The sequence below is a fragment of the Tenrec ecaudatus genome, chromosome 15 (genome assembly GCF_050624435.1).
Source record: "Tenrec ecaudatus isolate mTenEca1 chromosome 15, mTenEca1.hap1, whole genome shotgun sequence".
In the NCBI taxonomy this organism is placed as follows: domain Eukaryota; kingdom Metazoa; phylum Chordata; class Mammalia; order Afrosoricida; family Tenrecidae; genus Tenrec; species Tenrec ecaudatus.
In genome coordinates, this window is record NC_134544.1 from 28552501 (window position 1) to 28575587 (window position 23087).

A 23087-nucleotide genomic window follows, 5' to 3' on the forward strand; every position below is an offset into this window, starting at 1 on the left:
GGAGATTCAACGAGAAATACAAGTGGTAAAGGAAGTGAGGGAGACTAGAGGCAGGACTGGTGTTCATGCGAATCTTCCTCCATGCTTGGAGCTCAGGGCTGTGCCGTCGATGGTCACGTTGGTAATAACGCCTACTTGTCCTATGATATATTACTAGTCCCTTCCTGAAGAGTAATTAACTTGATCCAGAGTCCCAAAGAAGCATGCTCCTCCTTGATTGTTCCATATTCCAACTGCATTCTGACAGTGTTCAGGGAAGCAAATAAGGCACAGTGGGGTACATGGTGCGCATATCTTGTATGGCTTGGAAGACAGGTGGGGGTGGAGGAGGGTCAGAAACTCATTATCAAAAGGAACAAGCGCTCAAGGTGAGGGTGGATTGTGTCCAATTTCCCTTGGAGACTTAAGTCCGAAGACCGTCATCCTGCATCCTCGCGGCTCCTTTGCAGAGGTGTGGTGGCGTGGCATTTTAAACACCCGGGAAGTGGTAAGGGCTTTTGGTTGTGGGACGGAACCGAATGCATCTTTAGTCGTCCTTGCTTGTAGGACAGATTGGCTCCCGGTCTGCATATCAAAAGGCACGCGTCAAAGTCCAAGAGTGCTACCCCACGGGCCCCTGTTTGTGTAAGAATTCATTTCTCACCTTCGCACACCCAGGTCATTCATACACTTGGTAAGTGGTAGCAACCCAGAAGAGCCAAAAAGATGAATGGACACTGCTTCAGTGTGGTGGGAGTTTTAGCCAGCCCTCTCTGCTCCCTTCATGGGGATTGTTCTCCTTGAACAAAAACCGTTAAACCTCTAGGGGGCAGTCCCCGGATGGTGCACATGGTTAAGCGCTCAACTACTAGCCTGCAGGCTGACGTTCCTAACCCACCCTTCAGGAGTGAGGCCTGGCGATCTGCTTTCAACAGATCTGCTCGAAAACTCGACGGAGCGGTTCTCCTCGGAAGCGTGAGTCATAGTGAGCCCACAGCAGTGAGGGACCACAACATCTACGAGCGCATTCATTTGTTTTTACTTACTCACTGAGTCCACAGAGAGGGTTTTCAATGCCTGTTGTTTTCTGGGTTCTTTGCTAGGGCCCGGGGTGCAGAAGCCACAACAGTGATTGCCCTCAAGTTGCTTCCAATTACGAGGGGACGGAGAGGCGGATTATCAGAGGGAACGCAGAATGAATATAATTAATAGGGGTCTCAGCCAAATACAGGGTGCCCGGTGGTGCCATGGTTCAGCAGCCCAGCTGCTAACCCAAAGGTCATCTGTTCCCACCCACTCGCTGCTCTGGGAAAGATGTAAGGATATACAGCCTTGAGAACCATATGGAACAGTTCCGCTTAGTCCCATAGGGTTGCCTATTAGCAGTCGAAATCTGCTTGCTAGCCACTGGTCTGCAAAATGCCACCCAATGAGGTTCATAGGCCCACGGATCTCTTTAGCCAATGTCCAATCTGATCGCTTTGATTTAAAAGCATCGGCATAGTTTCTGTGCATCTGCGGCTATATAGAAAAAAGAATGCATTGTCTTTTCAAAGGTTCCTAACAATTCAGTGTACAGGTTGTGATGTTTTTATACCAGTTGCTCACTCCTCGGTGAGTTTGTGGTTTGGCTTTGCTTTTGGTGGCGATCAAAAACGCAGTGCAGCCGGAAATCTCTCTGATCATTCTTGAAAGGAGTAAAAATGCAGAATACAGATCTAGCTCTAAGTGACAGACACTAGAGTTTAGCAGCATACTTAGCTTCGTTGCTAACTCTATATCCTATGTATTTTCCAGATCCTCATTTTAAACAAAGTTTAGCCTTCCATCAGCCATTCAGTCTTATTGAGAACTGTTGCTTTGGCCATCCTTAGAAGGAAATACACTCTTACATATTCTTTAAAAATATTCCCCTTGTTGTTCATTTACCTTACGCAGAGCACATAGTGTCCAGCCAACCGAATGTACCGTCAGAAGACTGGGGAGAAGCGCCCCGTGGGTCTCCGAGATGGAGTAGACCACCTCATCTTGCTCCCACCGAGCAGCCGGTGGTTTTGAACTACTGACCTTCCATTTCTAATTAGAGGGACCCCCCACAACAAGAAGTTCTTAAAACAGCTCAAATTTGAGGGGGTGGGGTGCAGGGAGTAGTGGTGGTAGTGGGTCAAAATATTGCCTACTCGAAAATAAATAAATAAATAAATGGCAGCATTTTGCTTGCCAGCCCAGATTAAGGTTTTTTGCATATCCCTCTTGAATAACTTCGGTGACGTTAAGTGCTTTGAAATTGAATGCAGTGGGGCAAGCCGGTGACACAGCTCTAAAGCTATTGCAGGTCAAGGAAATCACGCAGAGTAGAGAGTCATCCCCACTCTCAATCCCTTCCATTGTAGAAATGCCAGCCCCATCGGACTGGGAGCGTGGCTACATTTTGTTATATGTGTAGAAGTTTTAAAATCAATTTGATTTTGCTGGTATGATTCTCTAGTGTACTTAATAGGCGATGGTCGGATTCCGGAGACTAGCAAGAAGCAGTTACGCTTCTCATGAATACTTAGCGGACGAGGCACCCTGATTCATTATTCCATTCTATTTTAGAACATGCTATGGTTTGGAAAAGGAAGAAGGGACATTCTAAAAAGCACAGGCCAGTAGATCTAGGCTTTCATTCTCACTGTACTAGGCACCCTTGGGCCTTCAATGACTCTGTGTCTCAGTTTACTCATCTGTAAAACCCACTGCCTCCAACGCAGAGCAACCATAGAGGACAGAACAGCTCTGCCCTCAGAGCCTCTCCAAAGTGATCAAGCGTTACGGCCACAGACCGCCGACCTCCATCAGCCGAGCATTTTAATCGCGGGGCCACCTCGTTATGCTACAACCAACCACCTCTAGTTAGCCGCCAGCGTTTACTCCTGGACAGTGGATTTCAAGGTGTTTCAATATACTTATTTTAAATGAAACCATCCTCGTATTTTAGGTAGCGAGTTTTGTTTGGTTTTTTTTTTTAATTTATGAGAACTCTCTTAGGAGGTCTGGTGGTGTAGTGGTTAACATTGGACTTCGATCTGCATGGTCGGCAGTTCAAAACCACCAGCAGCTCTGCCAGAGAAAGACTGGGCTTCTTATTCTCGTAAACAGTTATAGTCTCAGAAACCCACAGGGGTCACTGTGAGTCAGCGTGACTCGATGGCTGTGTTTGTTTTTTGTTTTGTTTCCTTACTACTATTTCTTTTTATAATTATATGAAATCAAGGGACTAGAGAAGGGCAAGAAACATCTCCAGAAACATGTGTGTGTGTGTGTATTAGCATGAACTCACAGCACCCCATCTGAAACTCCAGAGAATTCTAAATGGTGCCAAGATTCATTCTCCACAGATATTTGATCTACTAATTCCAAAAGCAGTAGGGGGGTGTGTGTGTTTTGCTGTGTCATTCTCAACAGCAACAAACATTTAAAGAAAGAAAAGAAACCTTATGTAGGCGTCTCACAATACGTTTTGATCACAAATGATCAGATTTGCTAGAACTCTTCATTTGCTCGAATCTCCCGGGCATCACGTAATCTCGCTCGTGCTCCCTTCTTTAGCTCATGGAGCTGATGTTCAGCTAATTCATTCTCCAGCACAGCCTCTCTAGTAGTATTGATTTTCTCTTCTCTTCTGTCCTGTGACCTCACTAAAATACCGAACGTTGGAGGGGAAGAGTTTAATGTAGAGTCTAACACGAAGAAATTAGCCCAAGTCCCTGTCTCCAGCTGATCGAGGAGAAAATTATTTAACCTTGCATCCTGCATAATTGATTTTTTAATGCCTTCATGCAAAGCCTTCTTTAAAAACCTCTCCAAGCCATGTTTTGTACTAAATTTTGGTTATTCTTAACTGTACTAATTATATTAGCCGTGGATTAATTTTGACCTCATCCAGATTGTACTTCTAAAGCGGAGTGTTAAGGGAAGGCGAAAATACAAATCGCAGAAAGTCTTAATGTGAAGGCCAGACTGTGAGACTAAGACCCAGTGTTCAAAGTCAGAGTTCAGGGAAGAATGAAGGGTGTGGAACTGGCCGCTGTGGAGGAGGTTGTTGTAGGCGGCCAGAGGGTGGGGCCCTCAGCCCACAGGGGAGGGCCCGACAGTATGCTGGAGGTAGCTTGCAGAGACCAGGTGGAACCCCCTGCCCATGGCATGCTTCCCCTTTCTGGTCAGTTCCCTTCTTTCAGGACACAAACACAGCTCACAAGTCCCTGTGGCCTGAGATGCATGAAACAGCTGTGTGCTGGTCTGACTGTCCCCACCCCCACCCAAACGGGAGGGTGCATGTCTATCTCATGTGTAGACACCGTTCAAATAAAACATCACCAAATTTATTGAACTTGCCTTTGAGCCTGCAATCCGCGACACATTCTCTGAGTTTCTAGAAAAGGGAACTTCTCCTCCAAACCCTTTCCATCCAGTCTTGCCCTCCACAGTGAAGGAGACCATTTGCGGAGACTTGACGGGGAGAAGGGCCAAGACAGGGAACAGGAAGCCAGGCGAAGGCTGACAAGGGAGATTGTATTTATTTCCACAGACCCAAACCCAAAGGACTATGGACTCACGGTGACCTAATAGAACAGAGTAGAGCTGCTCCGGAGGGCGTCAGAGACTGTACGTTTTTACCAGGCCAGACAGTGTGGCTGGGAGGTTTGAACCGCCAACCTTTTGGTTAGTAGACTTCCTGTTTCCACAGAAAGGATGAGTTAATGCCCAGTTTGTGTGTGTGTGTGTGTGTGTGGTATTCAAATGTTGGGCGTTGTACATTGGGCCCTGTATTTGTAATAGACCCTTTGCCTTAGGTACACAATTCAAATGATGATTTTTTTTTTTTTACTGAGTTCAAGATTTAGCTTGAAAGCAGTGATTCCTGTTTAATCAACTTCTCCTGCCCCGTGACCCCCCACAGCCATCCGGATCATCAGGCGACTTCCTTAGCTCTAATAGTTAAATGAACTCTAAAACAATCAAGAATTGGTTTTTGTTTTTTTTTTTGGCAGACGTCCATGTTGTCGTGTTTTACGTGTGGTTAAACTTCATTTACATGGTTTTTTTTTTACCCCCAAGTTTTTCCCCGAAAATGTCAGTTGGGGGGGAAAAAAGGAAAACTTAAAAGTTTGTTCATTTTTAAATGTGGATGGTCCCGTCTCCTCTAACTTCCTACTGACTGCTCATGTCTGCCTCAGCGTGCTTTATTCCCATATCCACATCCAGTTGCTGGGGGCTCTGTGAGAGCAGATCCCAGCATGGGGTGAAGGGAACATTCTAGAAGCGTCTAGAATGAGGGACAGCCCCTCACTGGAGGGCCCTGGGAGACTGTCAGAACAGGAAACTTGCAACTCGGGCCTCTGTTAAAGCATCACAAATTGCCCAGTATATACTGAGAACCAAGACGTAGCCTGCTTCAGTCGAAAGAGACAACGTGGATCAAGATAGGATTTATAGATGGCTTAATTCATCAGGATGCTTTCGTGCTTAAAATGCCCTTGTGGCACTTGATGACTTATAAAACCGTTGGTTGGCATTTCTTTTGCAGACCGGAATGAAGTAAATTGATTGCAGCCGGTATTTGTGGGATGTATGAAGACCCCTAACTAGGGAGAGGTGATGGGCATTATCCCGAGGGACAGGCTCTCTGCCATCAGGAAGCACATGTTCTAGCCGTGGTCAAGCAGACCACTATACGTGAAACTCTCGAATGTAAGGGGAACAAAGACACAGCATGTAGACCTCCTGCCTGGTGCAATGAGTCACCAGCATTGGCAGAAGGCAAGAAAGGCTCTGCAGAAGCAGATGTGTTGGGACTGGGTGGCATTTTGACTGGGAACGGACGGGATGGGAGGAACGGAAGGGCGGGCTTCTTGGGCAAGATGAGCAACGCGAAGCAGAGCCAGCTGATGGGAGAAAGACGCGAGTAGAGTAAAGGTGTGTGGTTGGTGGTGGGGAGCGACAGTTTAGTGCTGTGGGCCGGGTTATAGGAGCCCCTGGGGACGCCAGGGGTGGCATTTAGAGTGGATACTGCAGCCTGGTCCCGGGAGCGCCGCGAAGGGGCTTGCACAGAGGTGTGGCATGGTATTTGCACAATCGGTTAAATGCTTGGCTGCTAACCTGCAGGTTAAAGGTACCTTGGAAACAAGCCCCGCTGATCCACTACTGAGAATCAGCCACTGGAAACGCAGTCTTCGGACACGCGTGGGGCACCACAAGTTACAGTCTTCAGACACGCGTGGGGCACCACAAGTTACAGTCTTCGGACGCACGTGGGCACCATGAGTCAGGGAAGGAAAAAGGCAGCGGCTCCTTTGGTTCTTGTTTGGTTACTTACTGGCGTGTCTGCCAAGGCGGTGCTCATGCATCTCTCAACTGCTTCTCCGTTCTTTGTTTGCTTGTCCAGGCTCCTCTGATTTGCTCCTGACTGCTCGCATAGTCTTTGCTCTTGGGCTTCTAGTGTGTGGTGGCTGTGTAAGGCCAAACCCAAGAACGGGGTGGATACTCTAGAACAATCGGGAATGAGGGACAGCCTCACGGTGGAAGGACTCGGGAGAGACCAGGAAAGAAGTCACTTTTAGCCCCGGGAGCTGCCCTCCAGTTGCAGGCAACAGTGGCGTGGCTTCCCTGTGGGCCGACGGGCCTCCGCCCTCCCAGGGGCTGAAGAGCAGTAGGTGCAGGAAAGATGCCGCTCACAGGGAACCGTCTGTGAGACATGCATTGGTGAAGCACTTGTGCAGATGCATGTCTAGGCAGCAGCTTTCCGGCCCACCAGCCCCAAGATGAATGTTACGTCCAAATGATCCAATGGGAGCCCTAGTGACAAGGCGGGCTGCTAACTGAAAGATGGGTTGTTCAAAGCTCCCAGCCGCTCCCAGAGAGGGCGGTGAAGCTGTCTGCTCCCATAAAGACGGACAGTCTCCGAAACCTGAAGGAGAAGTTCTCTCGGGCACGGGGGTTACTGTGAGTCAGAAACAACTCAACCCCAAGCTCTATGCCATCGAGTCAACTCTGACTTAGAATGACCCTACAGGACAGGGTCGAACTGCCCCTGTGGGTTTCCAAGACTAACTCTTTCCAAGAGGACACAGCCTCCTCCATCTCCCATGGAGTGGCTGGTTTCGAACAGCTGGTACTGTGGTTAACAGTCCGACCGACACTTCACCCCTATGCCACCAGCACTCCTTAATTCCATGGCAGTGGGGTTTTGTTTTATTTTGATTTTGCAGCAAGGAAGGGTTGGATGAGCAATACCAAGCGTAAAGCACCGGACTGTTTTCTCTTACAAGGCATCTTAAGACAAGCCTGCAGGAACATAACATAACATGTGTTATCCTCTTCTCTCATATAATTCGACATAATTAAGATCGCTGTTGCCCACCTCTAGTCAACCTGGTCTTGCAGTGGGCTGCCGACGGGCTGCTAAACACATGGACCCTGTCCTCCAGGGCCGCTCTGCGTTGGTACGGACTCGATGGGAGTGAGTTTGGTTGCTGTGGATTGAACTCCTTCACCCCAGCTTTGGTCCTTTTCTTGAAGGGCGAAGAGAAGGGAGCAAAGTGGTCATGGTCAGGTTTGCATCTCTCCAAAGCCATGCATTCGTGTTGGAAAAGCGACGCATCTAACCTGCTGGAATAGTTACAAACTGGGAAGCTCATCGTTGGCTAAATCACATTTATTTAATCTCGTATTAGGCTGCCTTTTCTTTAACCAGATGGAAAACATTAGCAGTAATAGTGAGCAAACATATCCAGGCTCCCAGAGGTCATTTTTAACCACCATTAACAATCTGGTTTCCACAGATTAGTAATATACAAAAGGCAACGGTCCAGTAAAATAGTCACAAAAGGCAGCTGAAGCTTCTGTGCTCTTTATTTACCTAACGTTTAGCCATTTTTAAAAAGCCCTTTGTAAGTGAGACATTGGAATGGGCATGTTTTACCCAGAAGCTGCAGCGAAATATCGGACCAAAATACACACCCATGCGAATGATCAATAGCACCTCCCCAAAGCTGATGAAAAGAAAGACTTCTTATTCATGTCATTGATGGATCTGCAGATTGTTAAGATAGTTTCCACTTACCAGTTATCTGGTCAGTGATTTCCATATCTCACGGAAAGCTCTGCTAGTAGAGAGGAAGTAGAAAAGTAAGAAAGCCTTCAAGCTCATATTTTGATTCTTAAATAGAAGTCCGTGATTAAAACGTCATAGAAGGCACGCCTCTATGACTAATACCTCTGAAGGAATCTACCGTCTAATGTGATAACAGCATGGCTTCTAGAGTTGTCTGTTCCGGAGCGAGCTATCTCTTTTAACTTGCTTTTGAGAGAGCATGTTCTAGAGCCACACGCTCCCTTTGCACGCTGCAGCTAGATGCAGGGAGATGCACCTGCTTGTCTCTTCTCAGACTCACGCCATACATGCACCCAAAACCACAGAGACAAGAACAGAGGGACAAAACTGAGGCCACCCTCCTCTCAAATTGCCCTTGTTTTTCGTTGACCTGATTTTAATTTGGTATCAACCTGCAAGCGACTCTTCTTTTTCGATAGCATTGTTCAGGAATTCAGTATCACGGTCTACACTTAGAATGCTTTTCAGATGTGTCCTCATTCTTTTCTCATGGATACGGGAGGTAAGGGAGTAAGGTTCCAGGGTGCAGGTGAGCCTGCAAAGTGAGACTGTTGTTTTACCTGAGAACGGGAATGAGGTTGTGCAAATCCTATCCAGACCAGTGGTCCTCAATCTTCCTCATGCGCGACCCTTTCATACAGCTCCTCACATTGTGGTGACCCCCCAACCATAAAATTATTTTCGTTGCTACTTCATCGCTGTCATTTTGCTACTGTGATGAATCAGGCAACCCCTGTGAAAGGGTCGTTCGACCCCCAAAGGGGTCCCGACCCACAGGTTGAGAACCACTGGTCTAGAAAGAGAACCTGCCCGTGTCATTGAGGAACCGTGCCATTCCCGCTGCTGCCCAGTACATTCCGACTCAGCACCACCCCACAATTACTGCCCTCCTGATGAGCACCCTGGGGCTAGAGGGCGCCCCCTAGCTCTGCATATGCTCTGGAGATCTTTGTAGACACAGTCCCTCAGGGTGGTGCACTTAATACAGTCACTTGCTAACGGAAAAGCTGGAAGTTCGAGCCCTTCCAACGGCACCTGCAAAAGAAAGGCCTAGCAACCTCTTTCCAAAAACTCAGCCATTGAAGATCCTGCCCTGACACACGTGGGTCTCCGTCACTCAGGCGACTCAGTGGCAACTAGCTGCACACACATTTCCCAGGGAGGATTTTTCTGTCTGTCCACGATCCTGTAAACCCCTGCTTGAGGGGAGAAGTTCTGTTTCTCGCTTTACAGAAAATGTTACCCTGGCACTGGAATCTCCCAGTGTTCCTACCTGAGGTCATTGCACTGCATTTCCTGTGGAGGGAAATGAACAAGCTGGAAGGCAGAGCTGAAATGCTTTCTAGCCCAGGGGCGTGCAAATAAAAAGGGAACTGAAGCCCTGGCCTGGTTACCACCGACAATGCATGACCTCCTGGGTCCCTTTCAGTAACATCTCCCACACTTTTTTCAAGTGGCTATGTGCCCTGCCCTTTAGGAAGGCACTGGCCACACAGGAAGGACAAGGCCTCTCCCTTCAAATAGCACTGGGGACCGAATGTCAGATAAAGATGAGCAAGCAAAAAAAAACCGCCCTAAGAGGAGCGCAGGGTGCTCCGGGGACAGGGAAGGAGGTGACTGCAGTGTGGGGGCCAAAAGGAGAAATCCAGGAGACTTCCCCAGAGCACCTTGACTGGACGACTTGTTCAGATAAAAATGCAAAGCTTAATGAAATTAAGTAAACAGTTGTAGGCAGGGATGGATTACCCAATAAACAAGGTAAGCTTTTGCTTAGGGCGTCAACAAAACAGGGGCACCATTAGTCAAAAGCAAAGACCCATGGATTCCAAGCAGACTAGACACAAGGCAAAGGGAGCGTCACCATGGAAGAGAGCTGGTAGGAAATTAATGTCGGCTCCCCGGTCTCTTAAGAGTCGACACTTCTTAGAAACAAGAGGTGGGGGAGCCCTGTTGAGTCTACCTCTGATTCCATTCATCCATTAGGCGTGGTGATTGGGCAAAGACAGATCACAGGAATAGATAACAACCCGGTTCACTGACTCATTTTCTTTGTGGGAGACTAGAGTATTCTTTTTGTGGGCAATGTATACAGGAATATTTTAGGAGCCCACCTGCATCCAGTGGAAATCGTATACGTAGTCCAGTCGAGCTCATTCCGTTAAACTGGCACACCCCACTTTTGAAGAAGTTCCACCATTGATATCCAAGATACACACACACACTCACCTCGTGTAACCCGCGTGGATGCATGAGTCAGCAGAGGAGGGGGCATCTAAGATTGTAGGGCCCTCGCATAGCTTAACCGGACCCTGGCTGCAGGTACCAGGTGAACATTGAGGGGAGGGGATTACAATTAACCGAATGATTCGGTTTCTTTCCATTTTCTGGATGATGTACACTCAGTTTGACTGTGGATAGTGGTTTTCTAAGCCTTTAGCACAGAGGTTGTCACTCAACCTGGGGGTCGTAACCCCTCTGGGGGCTGAACGACCCTTTCACAGGGGTCGCCTAGACCATCGGAAAACACGTAGTTCCAATGGTCTCAGGAATCGAGACACCGCTCCTCTATATCCGTCTCCAGGTGGGTCCGCCCACATGCAGATGCGCCCACAGACGAGTACCCGGCGAGAAGACTGTGGCCCATGCTTCACCGTGCTTCCAGACAACATTTCATTGATTTGTCATCAGAAATGAATATTTCACGATATATAATTACATACTGTTTTTGCGATTAATCACTATGCTTCCATTATGTTCAATTTGTAACAATGAAAATCCATCCTGCAGATCAGATGTTTACATGACAATGAATAACAGTAACAAAATTACTGTGATGAAGTAGCAAGGAACATAATGCTATGGTTGGGGGTCACCACCACATGAGGAGCTGTCTGAAAGGGTCGCGGCATTCTGAAGGTTGAGAACCGCTGCTTTAGGGTGAGGACTCATCAGATTCCGACCAGAAATGTTGATCACCTTGAGTCCCCTGCTCCCGTGACGACCTTTGTTGTACAAGATGGTGGGGGCTGGGCGGAGGGACTGACTTTGGGAATCTTCCTCCCGGAGCTCTAGCCATCGATGCCATCTGGAGGCTGGACTCCGTCCTCATTTTCCGTAACTCTCTTCCAGGATTTCAGAGGACGCATGCATCAGGACATGAGGATGTCCTGAGGACTCCCTGTTTCACGTTGTGTCAACTAAGCTTTCTTGCAGATATCAAAAGAAGGGAAAAGGAGAGACTTTCTGGAAGCGGCCTGCTTACGATGAATCACACTTTCCCTCCTGCTCTTCCAGGTGAACACACACAAGAAACCAATTCGCCTCATTCGCTCAAAAAGGATGTAGAAAATATGGGGAAAGGTAAAGAAAAGTTTTCATTCTGTGGACCTCCTCTTAGTTTTAAAAGACTACGGAGATAATAGGAGGATATTTTTGTTCTGCACTATATTTTAAGCTTGACAAGCAACATATGAATAATATATGGACCATTGGGTGGATATAATTGAGATTAATGCATACATATCAATCAATACATGACACTGTAATATAATACTTTAAAATAATATATTACATTGATTTATATTCATGGATTTCTGCACAAAATCTATCCTATGTCTGTGCAAGACTTTTTAAACTGGTAAAATATTTTGTCTTATAATAATAAATTGCCATATATAACGGTTCTCTGGAGAGTTATTTGTAAAGATTAGTAAAACTACCCTTCTCTTTTTCCCTTTCCTATTAGAAGAACTTCAGAAGGTTTTATTTGAACAAATAGATTTACGGAGACGACTCGAACAAGAATTCCAAGTATTAAAAGGAAACACAACGTTCCCAGTATTCAGTAAGAAAGCCTTTCTATTTCGTTGCATGTGTGTTCTTGGATGGCTTTGCTCTGACTGGGCTGAAGAGCACGAGTCTAGTCAGTCTGTTAAGCGTCGTCCAACGCTCCACACAGTCTTTTCCATGGTTCTGCCTAAATCTTCAAAACTTTTAGTTTCCCTTATTTGAGGCAGTGGGTATGTGTTGGGCTGCTAACTGCAAAGTCAGAAATTCGAACCCGTTGGCTGTTTGTTGGGAGCAAATAGAGGCTTTCTACTACTGGAAAGATTTAGAGTCTCGGGAACCCAATGGGGCAGTTTATTCTGTCCCAGAGCGTCACTACACTGTGAGTCAGAATTGACTCAGTGAGGTGGGGTATGTTTTTGTTTGTTCATTTGTTCATTGCAGGTGTGTGTGTGTGTGTGTGTGTGTGTGTGTGTTGGTTTTTATATCTGCTTTGAATTCATTCACAGACAAAATTTCTTAAAGGACCATTTTGGTGTTGATATTTTGGTAGATGTTTGCTTGTGTGTGTTTTGAAATATTTATGGAAATGTACAATGAGATTTGTGAATATATTTATATACATATTTAGATTGTATCTATGTAAAACAAAAGAATTTCTCAAGGGTTTTTATTCTCTAAGGCAGAAAAAGAAGAGAACAATTAACTTATTCTCAGACAGCGCTAAAGAGCTGCTTGCCGCATGAGATACGCATACGAAGTTTTAAGTTTTCATAATTCAGTGTACACAGATCTGCTTAATTCATCGAAATGGCTGTCTAATTTTGGTAGTCTTGTTTTTAATTACCCTTCATATTTAATGATAAAAATTCTATCTCACATCTGGAAGCACGAGGTACTGCAGCCTCAAGACTATCAATCCTAAGCCCAGAGTTTCAGACTTTCCGAACAATTTTGTGGTAGGCGCCCAGGTTTGTACAGCCCTGTTGGCATCCTGGTGACGTGCTTGGCAGTTTAAACCCAGCAGCTGCTCCCCGTGAGAGAGAGGAGGCCGCTTTACACTCTTGGGCACCCCTAGGGCATACCACTGAACCAACTGGATTCAAGGGGTACGTTAGGTATTTGCTTCTAAATGCCCTGCCCTGGTCTGAGCCCCACTGGACAGCAGCATCCAGTGGCGGCTTCTTAAATTATGTACATTATGTATCCCCCCACCCCCGGACATTCTTCCAGTGTCAACATGGCCCTTGTTATGGATCCGGGGCATCATAAAACTCTAGTGGCCAGTTCCCATCATAGCACCGGAGCCCGGCGTCCGGGAGGTTCTCCAGTAATTGTGACAGTTTTCATAACCGGAGCCAGGCTTCTCACGTGGCATGTTCAGCACACGTGAGGGGTGTTTGGGGACAGCATTAGTTCCTGGTAACATGTCAAACTGAGTTCCACTTAGCAGAGGTCAAAACGAAAGAGAGAGCTGCAGGGCGGGAGAGAGCTCTGGTCACAAGGAACATTAGGGCCTGCCAACTGCACGGCCTCGCCCTCCCCAGGCGGGATGCCGGGAACTCACCGCTGTCTGTAGTTTGAATGCAGAGACTGCCTGCTAGAACTTAGAACTAAGACGGAAAGGAGGCGAACGGCCTGTAGCTTTTGATGGCGTGTGGGAGGAGGAGAGCCGTCCCCAATGAAACAGGTTGTTCCAAAGGCCTCAGGAGACCGCTTAAGAGCAACGGCACAACACATGGCAGCTGCAAAGCACTGAACATGGACTGATTCGCTACGCCATCACCTAATCTCTTGTCTACTGGCTGGGTTTGCAATTCCCAGCTTCTAGTCGCATCAGGGTAAGCCCAGGAGGCATCGAATCCATAAAGTGCTCACCTTAGTCGACGAAAACAGTGTAGCCAGAATTTGTTCCTGGTAATCCCCCCCGGAGTCAGCGCTGACTCATGATGACCGGGTACACAACAGCGTGAGGGGCTGGCAGGCCTGGCCCGAGGTCAGTCATTGGCTTGTAGTTGCCACCATCGCACCCCAGCGTGTCTGTCCCTCTGCGGTTGGCTCCCCTGGCTTTTGCTACCCCTCTGCTTTACCAAGCACAATGCCTGTTTGTAGCGGTGGGTCTTGATGCTTGGCAGCAGCCTAGGTTCTAGTCCTTCGAAGCATGATGTGTCTGCTCTCTTGGCAGGCCCAGGGCCGGTCGGTCCATGTTGACCGTGTCACAATTTCAAAGCACCCAATTTTCAATGTCTTCCATCTTCAAGGCCCAGCCTTTGTGGGCACATGAGGCCGCAGAAGAAAGATGGTGATTTATCCGATCAAAGAAAAGCGAGTTAAGAATCATTCTTGAGGAAGGAAGTAACCTGTGGTCACGTGTACGTTTTCTTTATTCACCGCTCCATCAGCAGACAAAGCATACAACACGCTTCTGCTTAAAGTCAAGCAAGACAGAGCCTGTCACAGCACAACGAGCCAGGTTCTGCTCAGATCCGCCCATCGTCCTTTTGATGGGGATGAAGGGAATCCTCCTTTAGTTGTGGCTGCTACCTCCGGGAAGCACTTCTTCAGCACCAACACCTGCAACACAGATTTCCTCTTTTTCTATATGTATTTTTCACCTGCACTGCCCTCCGCTGACCAAGGAAGTGGCGGGCATGTGCCCGAGTGTGAATCCTGCGTGGGCTCCCCACACTGCCCAAGAAGCGGTCAAGTTCGCACGGCTGAAAAAAGCAAATGCCCATCAGGTGTTTGTTAGCTCACCTTGATTTAGAGTCCCTCCGATGGAAAGGGGGAAGCCGCACTTGGTGAAGCCACACCTGAAGGAAGCACAAACGCATCCTCTCCAGAGCTGGGCGGAAGTTTTTACTAAGACAGATTGCCAGCGAGAGATATTCCCAGCGTACGTAGAGCGCCGGTCACCTGCTCGAGAAGCGATCGTGTGTGGCAGGAATCCAGCCTCACAAGCTGACCAGCGTTCACTGTGGGGGCCCTGCCTGTACTAGGCGGACTAGCTTGAGAACTGCACAGTGGTGCAGGCGGACCCTTCCTCTAGGATGACGCGAAGATGGGACAAGGTGATCATATGATGTCCGCGCCCGAGACTCCGTGCTCCATGCATGCTGACGGCACTGACGAAGGAGAAGCAGGAGCCAACAAGAAAAAGTAGAAGCACCTTCCTCCTTTCTGGCTCTTAGGGACCTGTGCAGCAGGGTAGCACTGCCCCTGTTGGTTTCTGGAACTGGAACTCTTGAGAGTAGAAATCCTTGACTTCCCCCCACAGAGCAGCTGGTGTGGGTTCAAACTGCTGACCTTGCAGTTAACAGCCCACCATGTAACCACTCCGCCGCCAGGGCTCCCCAGAGAAGCAGGAGCAGGAGGGCTTACCCGTGTTGAACTCCAGAAAAGCATGTCCAGAATTGGGGCCACCGTCCTGCATTTTGTCTTGGACGCTTACTGCTGTTCTGCTGGTTGATGGGGCCCACAGGAATGAACCGGAAGCACCGAGATAAACACCAGACCGTGGGCATCAGACCGATTCTGACACATGGAAACTGGGTGTGCCCGTCAGAGCAGACCTGCCCTCCAGAGGCCGCTAAAGGCTGTGACCTTTGGCAAGCAAATTCCCAGGCCTTTCTTTGGAGGCACCTCCGGGTGGATCAGGAACTGCCAAACTTTGGGTTCATAGCGCAGTCCTAAACTGTCCACTCACCCGGGAACCCTGCGGGAGGGTGGTGGTCATCAGTTGAGCTTGAGTCATTCAACATGGTGCCCCCTCCCCGTATTTCAGGGTAACAGCCCTCCTCGGGGGTGCCCTGTCAGAAGGCTGTGCCCTGTCAGAAGCCGATAACCAACCTTACTTCCGAGGCCTCTGGGTGGGTTTGAAAACCCCCTGGCCTTGGGGTTAGCCGTCTAGAGCGTAACCATCTGGCCGGCCAGGGAGTCCAGGGAGGGGCAAGGATGAAGACCGGAGGAAGCAGAGCAGGTCTCCCCGCTGGCTGGCACAGCGGCTCACGGAACAGCTCGCCATCACCAACACTCACTTGGTGGCTGCAGCCCGGGCGCACGGCCTTGCTGGAGAGTCTGAGATAACACAGAGCGCTTACAGATGAGAGGCCAAGGGGGCTCACTCCACGGAGTCTAAACGCTGGGATTTGTAAACCAGCGATGAGCTCGACAGTAGGTGATGAAGTAAGAAACTGTAAATGACTTTAAAACCACCGCACCCAACTAGGCATTTGCCTTGAGGAAGCGGGTGGTTAAGAGCAAGGGCCCGGGTCTGGATGCCCACGCACTCAGGCAAGTCCCCTGACCTCTTCCTCAAGTGTAAGGCAGTACTGGTGCCTGCCACTGGGGTGGGGGCTGCCAAGGGACTGGATGGATGAGGGAAGTGTGTTTAGCATGGTGACTGACGCATAGTAATTACCAATAAATGTGAGTTGTTGCCACTATATACCATTTGAAAGTGAAACTTACATTCCTAAAGGGCCTTTATAGCAAACCAGCTGACAACAGAAGCCAGCACGCGGAGAGATTTATTGGGCTATAGTCACAGAGAGTGGATCCGGCAGTGACACTGGGTTTGCTACTGAGCAACACGGTTTATTGACAAACAGGCCGGCACGAGGAAAGAGCTATCATAAGGAAGGGGCGTGGGGAGATGACATCGTGGATTGGGTGGAGATAGGTCTTTAGGGGAATGGGTGAAGGGGGGCTTTATCCATAACAGGGTCAGTTTGAGGGGACAGTAGAACAACTGATCAAACACATTTGCAATGAAGGTCACGTTTGTTTGGGTGAAAGTAAATGATTAGCGGAGACCCCCACGCCCCAACAGGCCTCCATTCCAGGTTCCCCCTCCAGTGATTCTGGGCTGGTTATTCTTGCAGCTGCAAATCCAGAAGTGGTGGGAAAATGTTTCTACCATATGACTTTCAGCTTCTTTCGGGAATCTGTCTTTTCTTCCCTGTGCTGGTACAGGTGGAGGTGGTGGTAGAGATGGAGGTGGTAGTGGAGGTGCAGGTGGAGGTGTAGGTGGTGGAGGTGTAGGTGGTATTGGAGGTGGAGATGGAGGTGTAAATGGTAGAGGTGCAGGTGGAGGTGGAGGTAGAGGTGGAGGTAGAGGTGGTGGTGGTGGTGGAGGTGGAGGTGGAGGTGGTGGTGGAGGTGGAGGTGGTGGTGGTGGTGGTAGAGGTGGTGGTAGAGGTGGTGGTAGAGGTGGAGGTGGAGGTGGTGGTGGTGGTGGTGGAGGTAGAGGTGGAGGTAGAGGTGGTAGTGGCAGTAGATGTGATGGTCATAGCAGAAGGGAAGGTGCAAGTAGTGGTAGTGGTGCTGGAGGAGGTGAAGGTGGTGATGATGGTGGTAGTGTTGTTGGTGGTGGTGGTGGTGATGGTGGTGGTGGAGGTGATGGTGGTGAAGGTGGTGATGGTAGTGATAGTGGTGGTGGTGGTGGAGATGATGGTGGTGATGGTGGTGGTAGTGTTGTTGTTGGTAGTGGTGGTGATGGTGGTGCTGGAGGTGATGGTGTTGTTGGTGGTGGTGGTATTGGTGGTGGTGGTGGTGGTGGTGAAGGTGGTGATGGTGGTGGTAGTCCTGGTGCTGCTACTGGTGGTGGTGGTGGACTACCTTTGAGTTGAGCCTGACTCACTGCAGTCATCTTGGTTGTGGTCTTTATAGATGCAGAGTCCACTGGTTCTGCAGAGCCTCTGTGTAGGTTTGAACCACCAACCTATGGATTCACCGCCAACCTACAGGCTCACAACCTACAGCACAGACCACTTGCGCTACTCAAGCTGCTTAATGCTGGACATGCCCCTGCCTAATCCTGTTTGTCCCTGCGCTGTGGTTTCTGTTTATTTCTACACTCCTTCCCAAGGCTGTACTTGGTGTTGGGTGCTGTGGAGCCCATTCCGACTGCTCGACACCCAACACTGGCCAAGCAGGACCGCCCCCAGGGGTTTCCTGGGCTGCGCTTTTTACAGGAACCAGTGGTCAGGTCTTTTCTCCTGCCAAGTCGCTGGTGGGTTTGAACCGGTGACTTTTCAGTTATCCACTGAGTGCTTAACCACCACACCACTGGGGGACTTCTCTTCCCATTAACCATATTGATAAGCACAGAGCCTACACAGCACACTGCATTGTGTGGGTACACAACCTGCTCCCAGCGGATGCTTGGCCTGACTGCTGGTGGCAGATTCAGAGAGATTCAAATCAACAGTTACAGATGAAGTTGAAGCACGAAAACGTGTGCAAAGGAATTCGAGAGGGCTCAGGAGTCAAGTTCAGGGGCTTGTAGCTGTGATGACAAATTCATGGCACTTGGGGCAACTGGGGAGAAAGGCCAGTTGGTGATGACAGGGAAGGGCTAAGTAGGTGGAACAAACACTTTAGGCTTTAAGAAAAGCTTAATTAGTAGGCATTTTAACTATGTTATCATTCAGTAAGTCTTATTAGTTATTTCTGATAAGGATTTCTCTGCCAAATTGCTATTAAGATGACTTCCTGTTTAAAAGCAACAACAACAACAACAAAAATACATGTTACCTTCGGGACACGGGTTCTTTAAATGCCTGGATGTGGTCGGGAGCCTCTCTGGCCCTGTGGGCAGTCCGAGAGTCCATGTCTGTGTGTAGCGGTTTCCCTCCGTCTCTCTCGCTCTTTCTGTTGCCTCCTCTGGAAAGGAGAGATGGGAGATTCCAGTGACCACTGAGACCCAGAGCCCCCGTGTCACTGGAAGATGATGGAAAAGAAAGATGATGCACCCACAGTGAGCTGAAAGTCCTTTGAGGGTCCCAGGAATGTAGACTCGATACATTTTGTTGTTGTTTAGAAAACACTTTCCACCCTGCCTGTGCCCTGCACTGCCCTGGTCCCCAACTGGCCTGTGTGAAGGGACCCATTGCTCTGCTCCCTCTCTTCATATGGTCATCTTCCAAAAACAATTGGGCTTTAAGCGGTTCTTCTTAGAGAGACCGGCTTAGTGAGTTTGTTGAATCTCCACTTAAAGTGTGCCTTCATCAGCCTTTTGAAGAGAACAAGCATTCTCTCTCTCTCTCTCTCTCTCTCTGTGTGTGTGTGTGTAGGGGGAGTGTTGTTTTTGCTTGTTTGTTTGTCAATGAATCCTCTTTGTATCTCAGAATATATACTGGTGTGGTTGTAGGAAGATTTAAATTCTAAAGTTAAAAAATAAGTGGGGAAGAAAACAAACATAACCCAGAGCCTTCCCACTCAGCAATAACCAATGTGCACGACGGCTGGAGTGGCAGCCTGTTAAAAGCCACCGACAACAAGTCTATCCTGGCTCAGAGCGACGCTATAGGACGGGGGAGAACTGTCCCTGTCGGTCCCTGAGACTGTGGCTCTTTACCGGAAGAAAAAGCCTCGTCTTTCCCCCTGGAGCTGCTGGCGGTTTCAAACTGCAGACCTCATGCGAGCTTAGCAGCCCAACCCCACAGCCGCTTTGTCACTCTGTCACTGCCATCGAGTCAGTGCTGACTCATAGGTGCACACACTGCTGTTTTTGAACCCTGCACAACCCCCTGTCGCATTGGGGTCCTGGGCACAATATGTGTGAAAAATGGAGTAATGGGAGTCACCGCTTTCCCCCATTTCAATGATCAAAGGTGAGCAAATCCGCAGGTGTTCAAAGGATGGGGCTCAGTTAGTATGACCTTTCTGGGGAACAACTTAACATTGCTTAGCAAGCATCCACAGCCTTTTTGATGGTGCGACGCAGCAGCTTTTCTTTGAAGAGATCATTTTATGGAATACTCGGGATGTGTCCAAGGACTCATTGACAGTGGTGCCCATCACGGCAACCTTGGATTAAGCGGGTCTTAGAGGAAGCCACATAAGACTGCATTCATAGGATGCTCTGTAGCAATGGAAAGCGGCTAACGGCAAGTTTCTTTTGAGAGGAAGATAAGAAGTGGCATGTACACACTAGGATCAGGAGCCCTGGTGGTGTAGTGGTTACTTGTTGGGCTGCGCTCCTCATGGTTGGCAGTTCAAACCCACCAGCAGCTCTGAGGGAGAAAGACTGGTCAGAGGCGCCTCAGGACTGTGGCACTGCTGCGGCTCAGAGGACATTCCCACGCCGGGAGGGCCCGCTCTGTGTGCTCTTACATCACTGAGTCCCCAGAGGCGCTGGGTCACATCCCAGGTCCAACAGTGGTGAGGTGGGTCCGTGTGTTGGAGGCTGGCACCCAATTGCCCTGTGCCCAGCCTGTGGGCTCTGACCTCACCCTCCAGGACACCTTGCTGCTCCTCACACAGCACCCCACTCAAAATTGCCCAAGAAAACCAGAACTGGCTATCAGGGCGCAGCCAAATCCGGTGGCCTGGTCATCTAGCGTTGAAACCTTAGAACAGGAGAAAACCTGAATGTGCCGTCTTTCTTCAGATAAAGCCTTGAGCCCCGAGTGGGGTAGACATGGCCAATGGGCTGGTCCAGACCTTGGCTTGATCCTTCAGGAAGGATCTCTCCCCTCCTCACTCATTAACTAGCCCCTGCTGAGTGTCAAGCACGGAGGTGGGTCTTGGAAATTTAAAAAATATCGAAAACACAGCTCTCTGCCCTCTGAGAACTCACCGTTGGGCTGGCCTGTTAGATGCTGTCGGGTGGGTTCTGAGGATGCATGGCAAAGCAAGCGTTGCCTGGCTGGGTACCATTGTCCTCGCCCTTGTCTCTGTGCTTGAGCCACAGAAGCCTTTCTTCCAGCCCTGGCTTCTCACTTGACACAGATGCTCCCATTTCCAAGTGACTGCTGGTCACCTCGCCCGGGATGCCCCAGGACACCCCTGGCATCTTTGACACCTACTACATCCATCACATTTTCCATGCTGACAACAGCCCCTCACCTCCCAAGATGAGCCCAGAGCCCAGTCTCACGTTTCATAGGTTATCCAGCCCAGAGGCATCACCGACACCAGGGTCGGTGCTTCCCACGACCAGCTCGATCCGAGGTTGCTCAGCCACTCAAGCCATGCCCAGTGCTGCCCGGTCAGCTCCAACTCACAGAGACCGTGTACTCGACAGGACCGATCACTGCGCGGGCCTGCGTCATCTTCACAGTGTGTGTGAGCCCATCGTTGGGCTCACACACTGAATCCATCTCGCTGAAGAGCTTCCTCTGTTTTACCAAACGGCATGTCCTTTTCCAGGGACCGGTTCTTCCGAATGACGAATGAGCCGAAGTCTCCCCATCACTCCATGTTTTTAAAGCGTAGTTTCCTTTGGAGTGTAATTCACAGGTCACGCCATTGAGTAGTTCGAGCACGTCACGAAGATTGTGCAGTCATCCCCGCAAGCCATTTCAGAATGTGTTCTTCTTTCTCCTACTCACGGCCGCCAGCTCCCCTTGCGGCCCCTCCCCTACCATTCCCCTAGGCAATTATTGCCATCCAGGCACTGCCTCTGTGGATTTACCTATCCGGGATGGCACACGTAGGAAATCATACAAAACAGAAAAACCTTAATCAAAAAAGAAAGCACGAAATATGAAAAACGACTTTCAAATGGATCAAAAGGGAGATGTGAGGACACGGTGTTACAGTTTAACCTAACTGCATCCACCGGAATCGACCTGACAATGCTGCCGGTCTCCTAGGCAGCATTCACCACCCTCACTTCTCAGGACCATTCTGCGGGACTTCTTTCAAGATGGATTGGTTCGTCCTTCTGGCAGTCCACAGTGCTTTCTGGATTCTTCTGCACCATGTAATTCAGATGCAGTTGCTCCTCGGGGTCTTCCTGATTCATTGTCCAGCATCCGCATGCATAGGAGGCAACCGAGAGGCCGGACGATGGCTTCAGTCGGGTGTGCTCTCCGTCACTTTGCAGAGGTCCTGAGCAGCCGGTTCGCCCAGGGCCGTAGGCCCTTTGATTTCTTGACTGCTGCTTCCCTGCCGCTGGTTGGGGGTCCAGTCCACAAAGCCCAGACTGCAGCTGTGAATTGCCTAGGTGCGCAGAAGTTAAGGCGTGTGACCACCAGGCATTTCTGGTAATTCCGGTATGCAAGCGATCACGCTAGACAGGGTGTGAGATACTGTGAAATACAAGCTACCCCTCACCTTTTTAGGATTCAGTGTCTATTATGGGTCAATTACAGAGGCCGGAAAACTTTGGTAAACAATGATACGATTAACTAAGAACAAACCGGGGCCAGAGGGCTGCCTCTGAGACGCCAGCAGTGTTTTCACTAACTACTCTTGAAAGTAGATTTGGCGCCTTAATGAATCGCTTTCTCTGTTCCTCTCTCCCACCAGATAATTTTCAGGACCAGATGAAAAGGGAGCTAGCCTACCGAGAAGAAATGGTGCAACAATTACAAATCGTAAGATGCCTTTCTGCTTGAACGCCAACCGTGCAGCTTGGTTTGGGTGGCTTTCCAAGCGGGCCATGTGTCTGATGCTGTTGATGTTTCTGCCACGCGATCCTTTGGTCCACTTCCCTCTCAGCTGGTTTAGATGCTAATTACCAAGAGATTTACTTAGACTCTGGATAAACAGATGTGTCAGTACGTTTCCCTGAAATGTAACTACCTACCATGTGTTAATAGACAGATGTTGATTGGGTTAACTGGAGCTACCTGGATCTGCTTTGCCCCCAGTACCTGGATGTCACTGAAATTCAGTGAAGAGCAATTGCCTCCCACGGTCCCCTCCTTTTTCTATCAGGCCCAGCCCACCCCCCCCCGTGTCAATAGAACTGAGTCTAAACACAGTAAGTTGGTCACATTAACTTGAAGGAAGATGACAAGCAATGAAGTATTCCCAAATGAGGAGTGTCACCTCACTTTATCCCAATTCCCTCTAAAAGTGGGCAGTGATTATTTCCACGGGAACAGAGGGTGTTTGAAAAGTACATGTGAGCTTGCTTTATTCCCACCCCACCCCAGCCCGCCCTGAATTCCTTCCTTCCCCGTTGTCCTGGTACAAATCCATCTGGTAGTCCTCGTGGATGCTCTCAAAGCCGTCTGCCCGGCGGCCTCAATGTCCCGAGTCGTTGTTAGAGGTCAGAGTCTATTCTGACTCTTATCGACCCCGTGTGACAGAACAGAGCTGCCCCTGCTTCAAGAGCACAATGGGGAAAGGTCATTTCTGCTCAGTGTTTGTAAGGTATCGTTGATCACCCAGGTAAAGACAGGCACTGACCCTCGTGGTACTCCTAGCA

The 23087-nt window shown here is 49.1% G+C and overlaps 1 protein-coding gene across 1 annotated transcript in view; it reads left to right on the forward strand.

The window, feature by feature from the left end:
* Window positions 1-22269, forward strand: part of SKOR2 (SKI family transcriptional corepressor 2) — a 29338-nt gene extending 7069 nt beyond the window's left edge. Inside the window, exons 4-6 of the mRNA XM_075533232.1 lie at window positions 11429-11494; window positions 11880-11978; window positions 22181-22269. Coding sequence (XP_075389347.1) covers window positions 11429-11494; window positions 11880-11978; window positions 22181-22269 — 254 coding nt within the window. The remainder of the gene's footprint in view (window positions 1-11428; window positions 11495-11879; window positions 11979-22180) is intronic.
* The last annotated feature ends 818 nt before the right edge of the window (window positions 22270-23087 follow it).